Source organism: Temnothorax americanus, unplaced genomic scaffold (genome assembly GCF_048541705.1).
Source record: "Temnothorax americanus isolate GAGA-0224 unplaced genomic scaffold, ASM4854170v1 Scaffold39, whole genome shotgun sequence".
NCBI lineage: Eukaryota > Metazoa > Arthropoda > Insecta > Hymenoptera > Formicidae > Temnothorax > Temnothorax americanus.
In genome coordinates this window covers 159,495-183,133 of record NW_027509536.1, presented here as the reverse complement: position 1 = coordinate 183,133, position 23,639 = coordinate 159,495, and the positions used below count along the sequence as shown (strand labels likewise).

At 37.0% G+C, this 23,639-nt stretch overlaps 1 protein-coding gene and 1 long non-coding RNA gene across 4 annotated transcripts in view; one reads left to right on the top strand and one right to left on the bottom strand.

The window, feature by feature from the left end:
• LOC143902247 (uncharacterized) overlaps nt 1-23,639 on the top strand; it is a 214,784-nt gene that overhangs the window by 188,684 nt on the left and 2,461 nt on the right. The gene's annotated exons all lie outside the window — the stretch shown is intronic.
• The window catches only part of LOC143902241 (zwei Ig domain protein zig-8), an 85,803-nt gene continuing 71,361 nt past the window's right edge, over nt 9,198-23,639 (bottom strand). Inside the window, exons 4-6 of the mRNA XM_077414974.1 lie at nt 16,060-16,215; nt 14,580-14,913; nt 9,198-12,193 (exon numbers count right to left, since the gene is read on the bottom strand). Of these exons, the coding sequence (XP_077271100.1) occupies nt 12,054-12,193; nt 14,580-14,913; nt 16,060-16,215 (630 nt within the window). The 3' untranslated portion in view covers nt 9,198-12,053. The remainder of the gene's footprint in view (nt 12,194-14,579; nt 14,914-16,059; nt 16,216-23,639) is intronic.

Sequence of the window (23,639 nt, the reverse complement as noted above, 5' to 3'; positions counted from 1 at the left end):
CGGCGCCGCATCATTTGGCCACGCGGCGCACCATTCGCCTCGCATATGCGTTATCGCATTAATAAATCTTGAGCCTGTATTAACTCACTGCGGTCCTCGTTGAACAATCATCCATCGCCGTGTCGTCCAAAACCGCGCGAGCTTAACGGCATACATCGCTTATTCGTATCTGGAAGAAGCATCGGTAAACGCGTGTCACCGATAATCCGGTCCACCTTCGAATTCCATGCGTCGTTGCGCAAACGACTATCAGTCACCTCGAAAATCCATTTAACGGTGTAGCAGTAACGATATAACAGTTAAGCGACAGTACTGAACAGTGTATCGCTTCATCTCGCTTGTGATAATTTACTGTCATTTATTATTCGCTGTTCCTGAACATTGAACTTATAAAAGTATAAAAAAATATTTCTATGTGTTCGAATAGTGAGACGAATGAGAAAAAGTATTAATTCTATTTTATCTTGTTAATATATATATATGTTAGATATTTCAGTTAAATTCTCTATATACTTTTGAATAAACGTAATAATATAATAAAACAGATTAAAATTAAGTATAAAGAAAGCAGGTATTGAATAAAGGGATCACTAAATTTCGCTACATTGTTATATATTCATTTTTCGTGATTACTTGTAATACGTGTATTGAATTCATCGATCTAGGAATTCATAGCTTATTCCAAACAGATTTTCTGTCCTGATGACAACACAGTATTGCGAGAGCTGTCGAAAGACGGACCCGGAGTTACCAAGGACTCGACGGGCTTCGGAGGAGCAGGTTTCTCGCGGGGGCGAGAAACCGCATTACGGGGATGGGTGGCACGGAAGCTCGTAAAACTAGCTCGATAGCTCGCTATAGGCGCGCCGAAAGTGAAAGCTCAGCGCGACGTCGGTATTGCTCGTCTCGATCCACGACCACTACGACATCGCAATTTCGCCCGTTACGCTCGAGATATGCGTGACACGCCGATAATATTCGCGCCCCACGGTAACGCTCAAATGACAGCGAGTTCAGAGTTCACTACTAGATAACGGAGCGAAGTAGTTTGACGGCGAAGTGACGTAGCGCAGATCTGAGTAACTTGCACGTGGTCTGACTACACGTTGGCAGTTTCTACTGGATCAATCCAAAGCCGAACCAAAATATCAAAGCACTTCGCTGTCTTCAAGTAATTAAAAGTGGAAAGGAAAAGAAAATTTTCTCGGGAAAGGAAATACAAAACATCATATTGTATTTGATAAATAATTTAAAATAGACTTCAATATAGAATTATATATAATATAAAATTTCTTGTTAAAAAATAATTTGACACGAATAAGCTGCTCAATGTATTTAAATTAAACGCTTCGAGTTACATTCTTCTTTACACTAGAATATACATAAATAATGTAGCTGTACAACTCCACGAATAGATGTTATTTTAATAAGGGAGCGTGTAATGCTTAAGCGATGATCAAATTGTTGCTGCCGTTTCACGAGTTTCTTTAGCGTTGCTGTTGCGTACATAACGATAGAAATATAATCTATTTAAATAATGATAATGCAAGTTGCAAAATTTGACGTTAGAAATTAAAGCTAATTATTACGTTAAATATGACATTGTATGTATCTAAAGTGTCTTGATGCATTGCCCTTTCAGAGAGATAGTTTATCGATCGTAAAATTAAATTATAAACATGTGTTCTATTTCCCATAAAAAAAAGTGCTTAGACTTAAGTATTTCAAGCTAATACAGTAACAATAACTACGTTACGCAGAGAGTCTCGCAGTGAGAGTCTCGCGCTTTACAGATCGAGATCTCGAGCTCTCTATCCTTTTTTAGCCGCTTCATCATTCTAATTTGTTCATTCCATAAATTCTGCGTTACAATGCGTAAACACATTGCGTAAGCGTCTTCGAAGTAGCCTGATCATATTTTGTTATGCAACATTCATTGGCACTTTGCGAAGCGGTGATTTCCTATTTTACGAAATTTTATCTTGTCTCTCGAGACTTTAGATATATTTAGAATCATATTTCATTACAGTTGTGCCTGTATTGTATTCAATTATTATATCATAATCATATAATTTTCCGTTGAAGATTAGAATACAAGATAATTGAAATTCCGAATAGGATCGATCATGTTTAATAATATTTCCATGCAATAATCCATTCAGTTACACGATATCGTAGAATATGATATTTTCAGTTTTATCGATAGTGTGGACACATATATAGCTACCATCCATTCCCGATTTTTGAATGTTAGTTAAACTTTTTCATTTTTGTGGCAATAGTTTCAATTTTTTCAATCATGAAATAAAATTCTGTTTTCGCGATATTTATTTGACAGTTGTTAGAAAAAAAAAATAATAAAATGCATAACTCAATTTTTAATTGTTGGTTGCAATTTATTAATATGCTAAGCAGAGAGAGAGAAAGAAATTACAATAATACTTTCTCTCTAACTAAAGATTTATTTTAATTATTACTATAGTTATTCTAAACTATAATATCCCTAAAAATTGATTTTATATAGAAATCAAAGATTTCCCTCGGATTAATATCGTTAATAGAAATTGATAGGCGAGCAAGAATCTCTATAATAAACTCATTAACAGATGTATTATGTGTACATGACCGGAACGAGTAACTTCTAAGGAGCAGGGAATTTCACTCCCTGTATTTCCGTCCCGAGCTACGAAGAAAGTTTGGTAAAGCCCGGCGCCAGTGAGCCAAAACACTGCTTCAACCCGGCGTCATCTCTCATACCGCTCGACCCGTTTGTACGTGCAAGATTTAGTTGTCGCTATAAAGCGCTTACCGCTTCCTGCGTATTAAGTCCTGCCGTGGATCAGAGGCCGCAAATGTCATCCTTATTCAAGAATGAAATATAGGTCGCGATGCGCGTCACGCGTACAACAATCTCGCTCTACTGCATGTCAGACGAAATCCGATCGGAAGTGGAGAGACGTGTCATTGAAAAGATTATTCAACCATGCTTGCATACCACAGCATAAAACGAGGTAAGAGTGCGTTCTATTCCGCGGAAATAGAAGTAATATAGAATATAAAATACTAATAATAAAAATATGATAGCTAGTTTTGATATTGCTAAGTATTCTTTAAACTATCATGAATGTTACCTTCACAATCTGGGAAAGTGAACACAACAAAAAAACGAAAATGTGTTTTAAATGTTACACCCTCTTCTTGCTTAGCTTGTCTTGATAAGCTTGGGATTAAAAAAAAAAAAAAAAAAAAAACAATTATTTCATATAGCCGGTTTGATAAAAATTTGATTAAAGAGTTGGAGATTATAAGTACAAGAGTATGTGATTTGAATGGTAATCCATTTCGGGAACTTATATTTTACTTACATTATTATATTTATAAAAAAACAATAGAAATAAAAATATATATAAATAAAAAGTAGATACAAGTAGTAATAAGTGTAAGTATAAAAAGAATAAATAGTAATAAAGCATTAATAGAGAAATTTTTTTAAGATATCTGTATTTTCTTATTAACAGTGCAGTGACCGATAACTATGATTAATAAACTTGTGCACTGGACTGTCGCATCGTAAGCGGTAATTGCTTTTAGATGCGTCTCAAAGTTGCAATTAAAAAATGGCACGTTTCAATGCATTTATTAATTATTATTATACCAAGAGATACGTTCACATCTCGCATCAGCTTTATGATGTTACAGATTCAGATCGATATGCCAACCATTTATTTAAATCGTGTAATATTATTGGATCTCAGTTATCACAATAATAAGTTATTATATTGAGATAACCGAGATCCAATAATCTTGCATGATTTAAATAAACTGGACTGGCATTACTCAACTACACTTCAAATCCAAGTGTGTTATTTTCACTGAAGCTCTTTTTACATATTTTTTGCCGTTTTTAAACTCGTCATTTAACGCGCTTAAATGTATCAACTTTTAATTTAATACGATTAAACGTTAAATAATATAATTTAACACGCTGAAAACATGTAAAAAGAGCTTCAATCAAATGTGTCATTTTTAGACGTTTATGCGTGTATAAGGGCCAATTTCACCAACCACGGTTAGCTTAACCGACGGTTAAAGTTAGCAGGATTGACCAATAGAAAGCAGGGTGGATTCATTTCTATTGGTCAATCCTGCTAACTTTAACCGTCGGTTAAGCTAACCGTGGTTGGTGAAATTGCCCCTAAATAATACACTTGGATTTGCATTGTATATATAGTCGTTCTTAGATTTAATTTAATTTTAATTTTAATTATAAAACGGAATCCTTATTTCTTCTCTATAAATGGAAATATTACGATAAAAAGCCCCTCCCCCCCTCGTAAATTAGCAAATTTACGTTTAAAAAATATCACCATCGTCATTGTTATCCTGGAAAGAATTTGTTTCCAATATCTGATGTAAAAATGGTACTAATAATGCTTGCAATTGATCGAGCGATTCCGTTGTTTTGGTCGCATCGATAATTGTGAAATCGTGAACAGATTCTCTGATTTAAACAATATTTCTACACAATTGTTAAAGCAGTGGTCGATGTCAAATTAACACCTCGGCCAATTATTTTTGGAGGGGAGTCAACCTGCTATCCTCGCCGATTCTCTTTCTCTAATTTGCCGCTTGCGTTTTGAAACTTGAACATGCATAAAGACGTGCGACGCTCTATTTTCAAGCGATATCATGCATAAGATCTTCTGCCGAGTCATTATTGGAATTTCTTTATATTACAGTCGCGCGCTTCTGAAATAAAGAATTCTACACCATATTTATAGCGACTTGTACAGACGCGAGTGACAAAAAAGAAGATAATAATGTCGACAAGAAAATCGAGTCGAGATGTGTTTATCTGATACCAATCACTAATTTGTAGGATTAAAAATTATTTAATCGAATAACTTCCAGACTGAAATGAATCCTCTTATCGCTCTTTATATCCAGACTTTAAAGAGAAAATTATTGCATAGGAATATTTCTTATAAAGAGGGTTACAAGTTAGGTCCCCCTTATTATCATGATTTTTATGAGCTTTGAATATATGTGGTATAGATCAAAATAAGAGACAAGTATTTTTTATAAGTGCTCTTACATCAGGAGTGAAATATCTCTTTCAAAAAAAACTCGACTTTTATGTTTCTAACAATAAGTGTATAACATCGGAACAATGAAAAATATTCAAAAATGTTTTAAGCAAAGCTTTTAAAAACATTTTATAACAAGTGTACTCAGATTTTTCAAAAATATTATGTTTTCCAGAGTACCTTCCCCTCACCAACTTTTTGATAACCTTGAATTGTTCTTATAACCAAGTTAAAGCATATTTAAAGACAAATTCAATTATAAATAACTTATTTTCTGAAAGCGCATTTTAAAAAAATGAACTATACAGATCTCTGTATATGTGTATGCATGCCACACGTCCTACGATCATCTTATCCGAGCAATTTATCGTAATAAGGCATATCGTGGCATCTTATACCACAAAAATTAGAAGAATATAAGCAAATAAAACTTAAACAATAAGCAAACCGGCCAATTACAATCGAGTTTTTACAATTTTCTTTTACAATTGACAATTCTTGACAATATTACTATCTTATCGCCATTTATAGAATTAAATAGCAATAAGATGCGTATTTTTTTTATTTTTTGAAAGAAATCTCGCTTTTGGGGGAAAAACTTTCAAGAAATATATTACTTGTTGGTAATATAGTTAATCGAATGATGAATATTTTACATTTTGTCTGACATGATCATGTCAGAAAATAGTTGGATAGAATATAAATGGAACATGTTACTCATTGAGATATATCACTAAGATCGATAATCCCATTTCGCTATGTTTACCGATATCGTTCTTTTAACTTCAGTTTGACTTAAACGCTGTCCCGCTTGATCCCTTACTTTTTCACTTCTGTCATTCTATTCGTTCCTTCAATACGAAGAATTCATGCTTTCGTGCTTGGTAAAGAAACGAAAGAGAAGAATGCGAATAAACGTACTTACGATATATTGATCCTGCAAGATTGATTCTGCCAATAAAGTTTATTATTACCAATTTTCCAAAAAGGTCGGCACACATATAAGATGATTCGGAGCTTCCGCCTAGCTTTATGTACAATCTTTGGATACGCACAAGTAAGTAATTAAACTAAAATATCGATGTAGTGTTAATCACATGTAATATCACATTCTATAAATAACAAAATTTTTTTATAAAGTAATAATTATTTTTTCAATATTAAAACATGAAAAAATAATGTAGAACTTGATATCAACTACGTAGGAATATGTTTAAATTATGCTGTCAGCACAAAAAAGGAATAAAGGCATATTGTTATGATATAATGACGACATAAGTTGAATATACAAACCTATGGTGTATATGCGAATTACATTATATTCGATCGCTACTGTTTACTTCGCATATACGCCGCCATAATTTTCAATCACGACGAAACGCGATTTAAAAAGATTGCTAAATTTGCATTTAAAATTTCACTTGGGAGCATCATCGTAATACTAGCTAGAATATCGACATTTTCGTCCGTTGCGTTAAACTCGGCAGCTGTATAGTCATATATTCGCAACAGAACGGCTGAATAATTCCGTTCGTGTAATGAGCTCGCGCATTTTTTTTTCTCGTTTCTTTCCGCGCAGCATTCTGGCAATTTTTCACTCTTACTCCTTCAAAAGGCAGCTCTTTTCAACGGTCGTTTTTTTCGTTGAAACACGCGAGTACACACATACGCAACGCAGCCTCGAAAGGAGTCGGAATCTTTATTACCAATCTGAGTGCACCTGTGCGGGCGTACATAAAGGTACCTGCCACTCGACGATCACGGTAGGAATAAGGGAGGGTCGTTTTATTTCGACGGTGTTTCAATTTAGCAGCCGCTGCGAAAGAGTTTCGAGCTTTTATCGCGTAACTTTTGCCCGGCGAGGATGGAAAATAAAAGGAAGACGAGCCGAGGGGGCGCGAAAAGTATCAGGCCGAAATATCAGGCGAAATATAAAAACGAGAGAGACGTCGCGACACAAGGCACGAATATTGCGCTCTGTAGCGATATTAGTATCTAAAATTTAAATAAGTACTTACATGTGCGTGATACAGTCGTGTGTATGATGAGCAATTTTTCTAAATGCTCTCGCATATCTATCTACGTTAGCCATGATTTTTTAGCAAAAAAGTATTGTGCAAAATGATCTGTATCACAATAATCTAATTTAAAAACTGCAGCTATTAAATAATTTCTAGCTAAACTCTTTAATTTAATTATTTAGCATTTCTTAAACCCGCACAAATCGTAATGCGTTCTAATAAACTTTAAGGTATATACAGCAAAATCAGAGAAAATGATGAAGAAATAGAAGAATCACTCTTACTTGATATTAGAAGAAAATTTAAGCCCTCATGTATTATACGCCGAACTTATTAACGCGCTCTTTTAATTTAAGTTTCTATTACGTTAATTGCCAGCCGAGACTTGGGACGTTTCATATAGCCGACATTTATAAAATCTGAGAGACTTTCAGTATATTCGTTGTTTCTTTCCAGTGACGCGAAATTCCATTATTATCTGTTATCTAATTGATTTCTCATTACGTTTAAAGGAACGCCGCAGGCCATGTAACGTTTTCGTATTTAACGAAAGTGAAATTTTATTGACGATCTTTATCAGGTCGTTCTTGTCACCTTTTACCAAGAACTCGTGTGTGGGTCAAATGCTGTTTAACATCACTCTCTAGTATTTCTGTCGAATTCAATGCGCGATTAAACGTCGATTTCTTTTTACGACGGGTGTAAATCGGAATCGAGATCGAGACAGGATTCACATTTGTTGTATCGAAGCTCCCAGGTGTTCCCAGTAGATGTGCGGTTTATCGCTGCGACAAAAGATTTACTGCGATTATTTCGTCCCACGTTGCATCCGTCATTGTCCGTTTTCGCTTTCAATGTGATTACTGCAAATTGATACAGCTGACACTTCATATTGTTCACGCGCTTATTCAATCTCAAGACCATGTATCTTCGTAAAAATGTAGTAAAACAGTTATATATGTTTGTATAAATAACGTACAAAATGATTTGAAAAATGCACGGAAATAAAATGAAATTACATAGAATGCTAATTCAATTCATTTCTCTTTTGAATATTAGAAATAATTGTATTACACATTTTACTATCGTTTATATAATGTTCACTTAAGAAGTTCTACGTTTTATTAAATGAAGCTCTAGTTTAAACTCACTAAAGTGCATTTACTGTTTAAAAGCATGCAAACCTACTTTAACTCCTATTAGAACAGTTATAATGTTGATTATAATAGTTATGACAATAATTTTTTATCACCCAATCACTTGCAGTAACATAGATTAAACATTTACATAGATCAAAATATATAGAGAATTAGCAAATAAAATAAAAACTGGTGAAAATATTGGAATTTGTAATAATTAACTTAGACGCAAAAGTTTAACTCAGACGCAACAGAGACTCGTAGCATTTGCATAGATGCCGTTATACGAATGATTAAAGGGAATAAACACGCGAACATACGTGTTCACGCAAAATAAATCGCAATAAATTGTAACAAGTTGCATGTGAGTTACGACGCGAGAAATAATAATCCGTCATTGAGATTCTATTTTCTGTAGAGAAGAATGCTAAGTGGTTTGCAAAAACATCATCGCATGCGGTGAAACTGCGTTTTTCTCTTACCTGCATCGTAAAACTGTCGTCAAGAAGTCAAAGAATGCCAATACGAATTATGCGCTAAATTACTCTTGTTTTTGCACTATGAAAGTAGGTCTTTGTTAGTTCTGTCTGAAATAAATATTTATTAAATTATAAAATACACATATATGTATATAAAAAATAAATATTATGTAATATTTACAAAAATTTAAAAGCTTTATATACATATACGTGTACAGACTTAAAGATAAACTTCTCAAAAGGAAGGATTATCTCAAATATTGTTAAATTTTTAGTATCATAATGACTTTAAAGAATTATTGGAAATAACCAATTTATGATAAGAATAAATTATATCTTGATCGTATTATTTTTTTTATAAAACTTTTACACATCTTATTATTACTTATTCACATCGAAATAATTTTGAACTATTCAAATAAATGAACGAGGACATTTTTCAAGATCTGGGGAATAAATTCATTACATTCGTATAGTCACGATTAATGTTTTATTGAATGCGTAGTTAGAATGTTTAGTATTTACATTGATTCCACGTATTCAGATAAATAACGTTGATGAGCGCGAGTCTACGGCCGCATCGCCACGTTGTCATGCGTGCCGTGCATAAAACTCGATGTATGGCTAAAGACTGTGATCGCTCATCCCGCATTTCCCATCGCAGAAAAGCCGCGAAATTAGATTTCGCGAGACGTTCGCAAAACACCGATGGCCGCGGAAACGCGAGAATCTTTCCAAAGTACTTACACTCCTTCGTCACCTCTTTATTTACCTTCATTATTTTATACTCCAAAATTTAGCGCTAAATGCTCGATGTTCGAAGGAAAAAATGTTTAAAGGAGATGTAAAGAAGATGTCTTTTAAGCATTTTCTAAACATCTTGTCTTCTCTGGGTTTTCGTTTTATTCGTTATCTTCGCTATTTTAATGAAACAAGAAACAGAGCTTCGCTCGATGGGAAAAGTTCCTATCATCGGTAGAATAATGTACAAGTCTCGATTTCGTTAAAATAAGAAGGAGGTTTGTGTCTCAAAAGATCGAATCGCTCGCATCGCTCGTGTGACGCGCGCCGTTCAAGGACTTTCATCAATCTTGAGGACGTATAGAAGTGAGTATACACTAGAAGATGAACGGAAAAAAGAAGAACGGGCGAACGAGAGCAGAGAGCAAACGCTCGCCCTCTGATCGCGTTTGCCGCCGCGTCTCCTCATTTCTCTTTTACGTTCATACGCGGACATTCATTCAGCTGAGTTTGCATTTATCATTTATTTAAACATAGGTGTACACCGCGCGAACAAACACAGTGAGAATACTTCAGTGTATATCCACCCGGAGAATCGCGAAGTGTGGAGAAAGAACTTTTTTTCCGCAGCTCAGTGACGACGGCACTGCGGAGTGTCGACGGGAATTGAGGTAAGGCTTCTAACAGCGCGGAAAGAACGTCGCTCATCCACCTTAGGTTCGCGTAATCAAGTTGTCGCGAGAAATCTGATGTCTTATCTTGTCGCGATTTCGAAGAAACATATACCACGGCTCGAAAAGAGATTTACTTAAACTCTCTTCCACTGACAAAAGATAACAAGATCACCTTAGGGCGGAATTTCCACAGCCCTTGCACGTCTAAAATATAGGTATTTTTATCGTACGGCATACCGATCGGCACAATATTTTGTTTACCTTTAAATCAACAACTTTTTCCTTTTATTATTTAATCCGCGTATATTTGTCTGTTTCAAATAGATTTGTTTTCTGTTGAATTTGATTCGGAAAATAAAAGAGGCTTTATGGTAGCAGACTAAGTGATTTAATCGAGGAGTATACGATTCATCATTATTAATGGCCTTTCTCCTGCCATGCTGGTCACGGCAAATGGAATTTTCGCAGCAACCCCTACGTTATGCAATAACGTATCGTATATACGGTGAGAGCTCGATCAAACGCTATCGAAAGGAATGTTTGGAACCAAACAAAAACATATGCAATCAATGATATGCGGCAAACGATAAGCGATACAAATCACTTTGGGGGATTCGAAAATATGAATACCACGATTAATTGGAAAAACGATAAATCGAGCTCTCGCCGTGTACATTTGTCTGCACGTAATATATACGTGTATATATGTATATATGTAGAATGCACGTACGAAGAAAACGACTCACCGATCACGCACACCGAGAGATATCAACGAGGCCGCATATCGAGCGGAAAGGTCCCCATCGGGAAACAAATTTCCTGCGAGAAACCGAGTTTCCTGTCCAAACAAATCCAGGGTAGCCTTTCCGCTTACGCAGACATTTTCACCAATGCATATCTTATTACGTACCTTAGTACCATAGTTCCATAATCCTCTGGTCTCATTGCGATTCACGCGGTTACCGTCCGAAGTAATTGGTAATTTTGTCGCCATAAAATTGTATTGCACAGCATAAACAATAATAAAAAGAAAACATATTTCTAAAATAGAAATATATTCAAATAGAGATAAATTCATCACGTTTATCGTGACATATTTCATATTGTGTCAACTGTCCACACAGTGAGATTTAAATTTATTATTATTTCCGGACAATGTATCGGACAAAATTATTGATCTTTCACAATTCTCAAAACTTTCTTTGAAATATCGTTGTTTTGTACGATTTGTCATCACAAAAGGATCTTCAAGTACAACAAAAGAAAAAAGAAATTGCGTTCGTATTTACATGCTGAAATCTTATTTCTCATCTTTATCGTGGACAGGAGAGGGCTTGGACTGTGTGACATCGCGTGCAACGAAACGCAAAGATTACGCGCGAGAATTTGAGATTAAAACGTATCCTACGGTAAATCGCTAGCTCAATTCCAAAACGGAGTACAGTCGTCCCGGCAAGCACATTTTACACGGCACTCGCGCGCGAGAACGGGCGAGAAAATGGAAGATAAGGTGCGAAGGATCGAAGAACGGCTTCACAGGTGTGCACCGTACCGAGACAAACGGACTCGCCCGGTGACTCTCACTGTGTCCTTGAGCTACAGGACACCGCATCGGACGAGCGCACATCGTGCACGCGCGTACCGCGGCTGTCAACCCCGCGAATAGCGTCTATCTATAGTATACGCAAAAGAGACACACGTAAGATAAACCGAGGTATCGTCGAGTTCGCGGATTGTAACACGCGCACAATCATCCCCGGCACCGGAGTTTCTTCCCGGATCGGAAATGAGCGGGGCTCGTGCCGTCACCGGGCGGCAGGACAACGACTTCGGGACCTCGTTTCCTCGCCGGACCCGCCGTCAAGCCGCGGGGGACACACGGACCGAAGGACGCCGCCGGGGCTGCGATAATTCACGTAGGGTAAAGGCTCGTGAAACTCGGTATCCTCCAGCTGACGGCCGCCAGGAGGGACACGAGAAAGTTGCTCGCCAAAATTGCCGGGCTGAGGTTCCTTCTGTCGCCCCCGTGCATCGCCGCCGGCTTCTCCTCCTCTGAAACGAGATTAGAAAGTTGCGTTTCATATGGCGGAAAAGGGAAGCGGGTAAAGTGGGCTGCTTAATTTTAGATTACTCGCTCATGGATGCCGAGGAATCTAGGATGGCAAGACGCTTTTGAAAGAGCTACGACACATTTGCGTTTGCTTGTACCAATTATGGTCGCAGGCAAAATGTTCATCCTTTTAGAGATGATTTATTAAGGAATGCGCCGAAAAGTTTGCGGGCTAATATAATCTTATTAACTATTTATTTTCGTTTCTAAAGTAATATTTGCTATACGCGATTTAATATGTTATTATTCCTTAGAAGCGCATATCCCACGAAATTTGAATACTTCTTATGCAAATTGTTGTTCTTTCAACCGTAGTAACTTGACTTTAATAAAAAAAATATGAGTTAACAGATCCCCTTTATACATGTAAATTGTAGAAGTAACGTAGAAGTAATTGAAATAAAAGCGGAATAAATCAGATTAATAACGAACAAAGAATGCAATTATCGTTGTTCTGTCTTTGTTATTTATTTATTAATAGTAGAAAATACTTTAAAAACATACATGTGTAAACTACGAGCAGAAATGCACGTCTAAAGAAAAGCGTAGAAGGTATTTTTCTCATACGAAGCGGTAAAACCTTTCTTCGGCGGGAGCAGAAACAGCATTTTAAATGATCTCAGGTCGACCGACGTTCCTATAGTTGAGATATAAGATGAAACGCGGATCATTTCACATTTCTTCTCGTAGAAAATACCTCTCGGCAATCTGGTCACGTGCGTGACGCTCCCTGGTTGTCACGTGCTTCTGCGATCTCAACAAAGACATGGCAAACAGTGGATGAATATCTGTCGAACTTCTCGAGGTTTTCCAAGGCAGTTCTCTCTTTTCACGCTCAAAATAAACTACTCTTTCGAATACTAAAATTTAATTCTGAAAGACTTTAATAGATAGTGTCCATTTTTTGCTCCACACGTGCTATAGTTCTTAACAAATTGCTAAGACGTGATAAATCAGCGCAACGTGTTTTAAAAATATTTTATAAAATCTACAATATCTCGGTATCTTTTAGTATGTACTTGAACTTTTACTCCGTTATTTATAAAAACAACATTCGAGTGTGCATTTATATATATTCTAAAATTCGCAAATAATTAATCTAAATGTAATAGTAACGCTTTAAGAGATTGTCTGGCATAGAACTTTTCGAAGTTGCTGTATTTTTTCCAACCTAATATTGTTTCTCTTATTCTTTTTATAAGTACAGCGCGCTTGGGTAAACAAGACCGTAAAGTTTAACGCAAAGATATTTAATACAATGTACACTAATGCCTAAGAGAAACTTTCGACGACTGGCGATGTCGAAGGCATGTCGCGGCACGAGCATGGAAAAAAGATTAAACTAAAATCGCGTGAGGGAGGAGGGTATCGCCTTGTGTAAGGAGAAAATAATAGATAAGTTTGATAATGCCCCACGGACACTATCGCGTTGTTGCGTATAGTTACTAAGCGCGTTAAAGTGTAAGTAAAGCCGGCCCGAAGTTATACACTGTACTTTCAAAAAATTGCGTTCGAACTTCGTCTTCGCGGAACAAACTCGGGGGGCTTCGTAAAAAGTTTCGTCGTTAGAGGGACGGTCGTACAATTTTCAAGCGCCTTTCTGTTATCGTAGGCGAGCTGTGTGCGATCGCGGGATGAATGCGTCTGCGAGAACTGCGAAATCCGATCGTAACGAGCTCCTTACGAGCCGTTTAATTGTTCGGCACTTACTCTAATGAATATTCAAGTTTCGCGGAAGTTACTCCCGGCCGATCGGCGGCTGATCTCTTCTTTCACAACGTAACCAGAGCGAGTCAATTACCATCGCGTTTTAATTCGTGAATTCAGCCTACACTGACACAATCCGCAAGCTGCTCGTACTGTAGAAACCTCGGATCTTTAGCGATCGCATCGCTGCATGTAATCCACGAATCAGCATAGTCGTACAATAGTAAATCCAGAGGAAAGTTAATAAAATTTAATTACCGGGTAACGTCAAAGATTCCCTCCCTAACGTGCACACATCAAGGATCGACATGTGATATTGCTTGAACCACGTAACATTTGCATTGTGCGTTAAATATAACAGCAGATCATCTACTTTTGTATTTAGGTCCGCGCAAAATTTCCTCGCGAAATCAAGGTGGATCATTCGATAAATAATTCTGTATAACACTATTTTATTTAATGAACCATTTTCTATGAACGCGCGTTCTTATAATAAAATTTCGCGATATATTTTGTTGGACTAAATTTCCCGCGCTCAAGAAATTTCCCTCAATCAACATCAAATTCAACGTTAAATTCAGCTGCGAAACTAATGAGAATATATGGCTTTGTGTTTCTCACCTTCGATCACGTGGACCATGACAGACGCCGCTTTGGCGTTGCTAGGTACGCACGTGTAGTTGCCGTCGTGCGTAAGCTTCGTTTTATTCACCGTCAGAATCGAGCCGCTCGACGTCAGCTTGACATCAACGCCGGGCTCCTCGTCGTAATTTATCATACGACCCTGACGATACCAGAAGACGTAAAGGGGCCTTTCCGTGGCCGCCATAAGTTGGCATTCCAAACGGAGGCTCGAGCCTTGCTTCACGTGCAGATCAGGCGCACCTGGTATTATCGAGTATGCCTCCGTAATCTTGAGACGAGCGAAGTTTCGTTGCACCGGGTGCGACGTTACCTGCAATCGTAATACAGCAATACCTTTAACTTTTCATATAGTACGTAAGACACGAGTTCGAAAGAGTTGAAACATTTGTACCAGGGTGACAATCGGGAAATGCTTAAACTCGTCGTCAACCTATATAATTCTGTTTGCCTATGAAACGAGTTTTTTTTTTTTTACATAAATGTATCTTCAAATTATCTAAGAAAAGCATAAAATTATATGCAAACACGATTATACATTGATAATATAATAACGAGTGATTTTATATAAATTTAATATATTATACGATATTTTTTATACAAAATGATATTACGAAAATTGAGATATCGTAACTTGAGCATTTTCCACACAACAATAGCCAATTTCAAATTATAACAAACCACATATATTATATTGTAATATATATTATCAATTGTATTCACATCGTCAAAGCTACGTTGATTGCTCTACTATATATTAGAGAACCCTGCTGAAGCTAAAGCCGCGGCTAATCACCGCGACCTGAAACAGAGCTTGTGACCGACCGCTTTGGCATTTCAGCTGACATTTTATGCATGCGAAACCTTTAACGAAGTGTCACGAAACCATATATTAGAAATTATTCAATTTACCATGCATAGTTAAAACCGTTTGATAGCTATTTTATTCAATCGGTACTGAAAATTTAACTGATTTAATCTTGCATTTTTGCAAACAAAAACTCTTATCGGTCGATATTAAATACTGAAATCTATCATGTTTGTCTATAATTATAATATGGTAGTAAATTGATATGTCCTCATTGTTACGAAAATAATCTAATAAGTGAACTGCACAAAAATCGTATTTATACATGTATATACTCGTATTTCTATATTTTCTTTATTCTATCTTCTATATTCTATATATATATATATATATTAAGATATAATATATATTTAATTGGCATTTACTTTATCTTTGATCGCGTGAAGCTAAATATCTTTTTTTTAGCTCTGTATAAATAAAATAAGGAGATATTAGATTTACACGATCAAAGATAAGATATGCGAATTAAATGTTATATCTTAATGTTTTAATCTAAAAATACGAGTAAAAATACGCTAAATCAAGATTATAACATTGCAGTTAAATATTCTGAAAATTAAAAATATCACAATAAAAGTTTTGCCAAATTACCTGACATTCATAGATTCCGGCATCGTCCAAAGTTACCGTGCGTATTGTGAGTTGCCAATCGGTGCTTGAATGCCTGACGACAAATCTCTTGTCAATGGAGTGTGTGCTGGTACCGACTGTTAACAACTGTCTGTCCCTGCGTCTCACCCACGTGATCTATAACAAAAAAAAAACAAGAAGCAATTAATACATATAAGCTTTTAAATTAGTATAATTTTAAAGGAATATTACAGATCTTTTATTAAAAAAAAAGCAATTATACGATTATAGTTGCAAGATTTGGATAATGAAAACTATCTATATACATAGGTATACATAATGTTTGAAAGCATTTAGGCTATTTACAGTAACAATATATGGAAACAAATATGTACGTCAGGCAATGAGAGAGAAACCTCGATGCACATCGAATATCAATTATCATGGCCATTAGAGCACCCTAATTTCAAGGTAATTTTCGTTCCCCAGAGAGCAGACCACAAAACTATGCTCAATAGCAAAATACGAATAGCGGCTACATACCGTATTTTAATTATGTAGCGGTACAATTAATCCTGCGCCATTTTGGACACAACCAAAGAGAATCATTCACGTAAACCCAAAATCTGTTAAATCGTTGAAATATAAAAGAGAGTTGATTTGCGAACATATTATTATCTATAATTAAAACCACTTTAATCTTAATACGAGTGTTCTTATAAACATTGAAAAATTCCTTATTGAAAACTTTTTTTTACAGAAAAAGAATATCTTAAAGGAAACTCTTAAAATATTTTTTCCGTTAATAATAAATTTTTCTCTCATTCAACATCTACCAATGTGTGTATTATTATGAGGAACTACGTTTCCTAAACGCAACAACGAAGATGCCTGTTAATCAATAGCTCTCGGTGAAATTTAATTATTTCCAATTAGAAAGTTCCTCGTTACGAAGCCTCCTTCTAAATTTTGATCCGGTGGATCAGAGACGTCACGTTGCCAATCATTTTTTATATCCGAATCCCTAGTCGGGACGTACTCCATCGTAAACGTCTTAGTACTTCCAGGCAGAAACATAATTATAAGCCGATTCCACGTAATACATCCCGGGGAAACCAATTCCCAAGGATATGACATTTCTGGTACCGCTAAACCCGGTAATCCCGAGTACTTGCTGTAATCCTGGATCTCACCACGAAAAGGACATATCTACGGCGCACCGACGTGCACGGTGTGTATGCGCGCGCGCGCGTGTTTGCTTGCACGTCGCTAGTCTTTGACTGCATGGTGAAAGTTATCGGGTTGTAGAGTTTGCTTCAATCGGCTCGAAGTTACGAGAACTTCGCCAGTGTCTACGCGAACAGTCGGAAGGACAAAGATCCCCCTCAACGTCCGCGTCTTTCGGTTTCAACTAATTCCAGATACGGTTATACACACATATATACGGATTGTTAGGACGAACGATGTTCCTGTCTTGCTGCCGAGTACGTGAACTTCATTGCTTGTGATTACTTGCGTAGCCAATTAAGGGGGTTACTTAGAAACATTAAGAGGTCAAAGCATCCCAGTTGCGCTAAAACGACTAAAGCTTTCAAGCGAAACTAATGAACATTATTATGACATAATGTATATTACACGTGGACATCCCCATCTAAATTATCCCCAGGAATTACAAGTTATGCAATACCCCTTCTAAATATTTTTAGCTTGAACGTACGAAAAGATACTGCGGTATATTCGCCTCAACGAGGGAAACTGTTGAAGTATGTGCGCGCGGCGGGCCTATTTGACTTTCCAGCGGAAAGGGTTAAAAGTTTGTACGAGGCGAGCGAGAAGCCGGGTGTAGGTCCGCCAAAGAATTAAAACCAATTAAAACTTGGAACGAAATGCAAATTGGAGTAGCATGTCCGATCCGTGTCGGGCCTCCTCCATACTTAATTTCCTCTTACGTTGTCTTGCCTGACTCGATCATCATCATCAGTCTTGTTAGACGCGGGTTAGGTAACCGATGGCACCAGAATTCCCGCGGGAAGCTATTAAGCCGATGTAGGGATTGCTGGCCTAAGCGGGAAAGACTTTGTACAGCGGCAAGTAAATGGCATCTACACGCGCGGAAAGTGCACACACGCGGCATACAAGCCGAGAGCTGACACTGCCGTGGGACGCTTAATTGGGAAATGCCCCGATTACAACATGCCAAGCTACCCATGCCGACACATTCTTTATTCCGTCGGCCGGGAATTGCCATCTGCGATCGGAAATCTGTGCCGTTGCATACCAGACATCTCGCAAAAGCGAATAGCAGGAAGCGTGACGACAAAAACTGCGTTTAATCGCGCGATATTACGGAATCACGGTGATTGAAGCGCGCGTTAAATCATAATGAAATAATAATTCGAAGAATTTCTATGAAAATGCTTGTCGCTCGATTAAAAAAAAAAAAGGAATAATTTTTGCAGTGATAAGAATATTTCCACTCGCAATGAAGCCGCGGTAACGGCAGGAAGGAAATTAAAGGCCGCCCCGTTCCTATCGCTACTGCACTCTCGCGATCGCTTTCAACTCTTGCTCGATAGCAAGCATCGGGATTGCTACCGATAAGGAATACTGAAAGTTCATTCGTTTATCAAACGAACCATTTTAAAAGTATTCTTGTAATGAGAAAAGTTCCTTCACCTATATCCGCCCCCGCGCGGGAATCAAGCCAACCGCTACACAGCCGCGCTCTATACGTGTCACAACCTCGGGAACTTAGAGCTTCGTAGAGCGACGGTATTATTTACAAGATCGAAGAGAACTGGAGGTGAAAAACTCCTCTCTTGATATTAAAGATAATTTAGTTCTGACAATTCACATATTATACCTTCCGTGGCGATCACTAATAGAAATAATATACATTTCCTTTTTTTTTAATGTTACAATTTAATTTTATCAGTCGAATATTTTCATATAAAGATGATAAGAACATAAACTATCGCTTGGAATAAAAATATTCGTAGAACATGTGTTTTCTTTTTTTGAATCAAGGTATTTAAATAATTTATATCAAGCTTAAGTTATCAGAAGTACTGGGCATTTCATTGTAAAACATATACCAAGTCATTTACTTTCATTGATTAACTTAATTTTTATCGCGAAGAGATGTGGGCATTTGAAGACAACTCTTGCATGAAGTTACTAGTTTACAACAAAAATTGATTTCCTTGTGAACTTGAAGTGACAGTAAATTTGCGCATTGATTATAGTTTAACAAGAGAGAACACACTATCGAGGTTTAGTTTGAAAACAATTTTAATCGATATGTCGATTTTGATGTATTGAGATGTGAAAGTGTGTTATAGTCAATTGCTGCGCATCGCTCAATCACTGTATCTATTACTTTATTTAATCAAATATTGATGTTATGATTTTAGGAGTGATTGACGTTAACCAATCACACAGAGAATTTCTGCGCGCACGATGCTTTCGATAACAATTTGAATCTAACACTTTAAACATTCAATCAAATGAAGATCTATTGATCTTGTGTCTATTGATTCAATAAATAAGTGCAACATACATGCCGCACAATTTCGTTATTTCGAGTTTAATAAGAAATCGCAGCTATCACTAAATAATGTAATACGTATAATATATTTACGTTACATTAGCTTTACAAATGGATATTCCATATATTGATGTGAAAGCATTAAAACGCTTAATCTATTTTTCATCATTTCCGTGATATCGATCCCATCCGTGCCATCCAATCTGATCTACCTGTTCGTGATTATCAATCGCGTTTCACCGCGATACATTTCATTCAGTTCGCACGTAGAAGGACGTCTTTGAAACGTATTTTCTCGATTCTGTGTAAAACAAATTATATCACACGCACGGGAATCGAGGCGAGGACCGAATGAAGCGGGAGCCGCGAAGTATCCGCAAAGCGGATACTTTGCGGTATCGAATCCTCCGGAAGAACGAGCTCTCGAATCCGCCCATTTCACTAATGGTATCTTGCCTCGAGCCAGCAAAAAAAAACTCATGTTATCCTCGCAAAACAGGAAAAAAAACACGTATAATTTCACAAACGATGAGGCGAGAAGGTGCTCAGGTACTTTTAGAGGCGGGAATTTTATGTTTCAATATGTCTACGAAGGAATTCATCGCTCGAATCTTTTCATTTCCGGTAATTCCCCATTCCGCCGAACTCTCATTCGCTCCATCTACGTTCTCAAAGGGAGAGAGCGCCGCCGCACTCTATCCCTCGTATCTCACCACCCGGATATCCTCTATTATACCCTCGCCCGTCTTATCCCACGATTCATCGTAGCCGAAGACGTTTCTCGAGGAAGCACTCCACTTTGGAAGTAACCCATACGCATATTCATTTCTTTGTCGAGGATGATGTTGAGGAAGAGCACGCGGGTACAAAACGTCGACTCCTTCGTAACACTTGGACAAGTATACCCGCGCGTCCTTTACCGCCTAGCTGTTTGACATTTATCGCGTGATTTACCGTAGGTCAACGTTCTCTCCCTCGCGGCGTTTCCGATTCGAGCAGGTAATCTTTCCGACGGTTTCCATTATAGATATACCACACGTTACGTTATCGCGCAACGTTGACGCATTTCCTGGACGAGATAAGTGCATTAAACCCGACATGAGTAGATCTTGGCAGAATAAATTAATCGCATTATACGCACAGTCGCCATATAAAATGTTACGCGTCAAATTGAGAGCCAAAATTCGAAGGATCGATCGCTATGCTTTGCATAATTCGCGCTTGACTTCTCGAGCATGAATCGCGGCCCGCGGGGAATAATGATTAATTACCGCGCGGAAAGCATACTTAAGACGTCCGGCCTCCGCAGGTTCCATCCGGATCGCGAATCCTTCCGCGACGAAACAAATAGCTTATTGTGCTTCTCGAGCAGCCGGTACCATCGGGTGTAACTCGTCTTCCCGAGTCTCAATTTACGTTAGAGCGAAAATTTCTCTGAATATATACGTCCGTACGAACTGCCGTAAAAAGAAACGTTTGATATCTCTCAGGAGTTTCTCCTAGATTTAAAATAACACCGGATACTTGAAAGAATACGGCGAATATAAGAAGCTGGGTACAAAAATGGCTTTGAATATTTCCGCCGCTCAGCTTTTGCGCGAAACTTTTTCGGCGCATTCCGAAGAAAAGATAAATGATGTTTTAAACTAAAGAATCCCGGAGCTCGTTGATAAAACGCGAAAAGAAGTCTGCCGATAATTTACACACGGTAATACGATATCTTATAAGTGGAAAATACGCGCAGGAATTTGTACTGATCGTACTGTGTCTCATTCTTAAAATAGTGGATATCGAAACGTGTGTAATAGAAGATTTTATGAGAAACTTCTTGCTATATTAAAAAAATATTTTTAGAATGAAAACGTTCAATGGAAGAATTCGTGCGATAAATCTAATGATATTACATATTATATTTCTTATTTATATCTATGGATTTGTATCTATAGATTTATCATTTATTTACATATAGGTAAAATGCTATTATTTCAAAATAAAATATATTAATTTATAACGCCTAATTAAGGAACTTATAATTAAGAAAATGTAATAATGATTCTGCGTGATAATTAGGTTAAATTGGAAGTAGATGATTAGATTCATGGTTCTCAATTCAGGAATCGATTCATTCTTAAATTCAACTTATTAGTCATTATTACATACTATATTTTAGTAAATAATGCTTTAGTTTAGACAGATACCATTTATTCATCGTTTGAACAAATTTTACGACGCCTGTATCTGGTTATCACTATGAATACACGACGTGTCACTTCGTCGCAGAAAGGATAAACTTCCGTACGAGACGGCAGTTACATAGACAAGATGTAATGCACTTTTTCCCTCCCTTTCTTCAACCCCGCCCCTTTTGCCACCCGCGATAGCGAGGCACTTTTTATTTGTTTTTGCCTTAGCCGCGGCATAAAGAAGCCTTGGGGCAGCCTTATTTCTTGTTTCTGTATATCCGTAGTACACAAGACGCGCATGAATTCATCTTTTATTCATGGTTGACGACGACGCGCGGGATTCGTCGAGGTTATATGCGGTTCGTGACAGGGAGTTTTGCATAAGTGGCCTTAGATTTTGCGACTTTTGTATCGTCCAGAACAAAAATCGCGCCAGCGAGCGATCGGTCCGATGCAGCAAAAGACGATAAATAAACATATCAATCTCTCAAACTGTATAGGAAAACATCTCAAGCTCACAGTTCTGATTTTCTGAAATTTTCATAAAATTAAAGCTACGGTTTTTTTTATTTAACTGTAAAATATAATACTATTTATCAATATTTATTTATTGACAAAGCGAAGAGATTCTTAATTGAAAATGTCGACTGTTTTAATGAAGAGTACATCCGTAACGAGATTTAATTAACTATCCAGGAATTTACCATTTATATATTTATTATAATTTATTACTTATATATATATATATATATATATATATATATATATATTCATTTTAGATAAATTTATTTGGTTTATATTCATTATGGATAAATTTTGCTTTCAGTTACCTCTTCCGCAAAATCAACTTGCCTAACAAACAACAAATTATTTATTTCATATAAATAATAAGCACACTAAATCAAGTTCAATTTGCTAAAATTTTACTCGATTAAGATATAAATGCATTTCAATAATTTAATCTCAAGGGTACTTCCTTTTCGTGCAATTATGCGCTTATTGGAAACGAAGTTTTGTAAAGAAAATGGATGTTGAAAACATAAATCGCTTTGCTGCCGTTAAATTTGTACATAACTCTGGTAAAATGCGTGAAGTGGCAAGAAACCTGGAATACTCTCGCTGTAAGTAAATTACGAGCTGAAGTCTTTACTCTTCGTACCCAGCGGAGCTGTAAAATCTAGAAATCAAAGGAAGAAGAGCAAACCCTCCGTGGACTTCGTATAAACATGCCGCATCCCCCGAGAGCGTTCCCAAGTTTTCATGCCCGTTATTTATGGCGGTTGCGGCCTTCAGCATTGACACGCAGCGCGTTATCGATTTGTTTCTGACTATTGAAACGCGATTTCAATTTATGTCAAAGCGAGCATATCTGTTCTGTTTAGGAAAGAAGCCTACAGAACTCAAAAGAATCCCCGTTTTTCCGTAAAAGTATAATTTATTAAATGCCCAAGGAAGAGATGCTGCACAGGGTCCATGTTTATAAATGCGAAAACCACCGGAAGAATGATAATGCGAAGAGATTTTTTTTTTAAATGTCTGTTTTAATGAAGAGTACATCGCCGTAACGAGATTTGATCACTATCGAGGAATTTGTCGTTTTATTTAAAGACGATAGTCTATAACTTTTGACATACTCCGTATGACGGACGGCTCCACACCAAATATGACAGTTTTATACATATGTATAGTCCGTTTTCAAACGATACAAAACAGGTGTGTTGGAAAATGCGCGTTTAAAGTCGGCTTACATCTCGCGCGATGTTGTTGGCACTGGGGAAACCCGTCGGAATTTCATGGAAACGTGCGTCGCCTGTCGCACTGCAGAGAGAATCGTCTGTCGACTCTCGGAATTCCATTCCGATTTTTAAAGT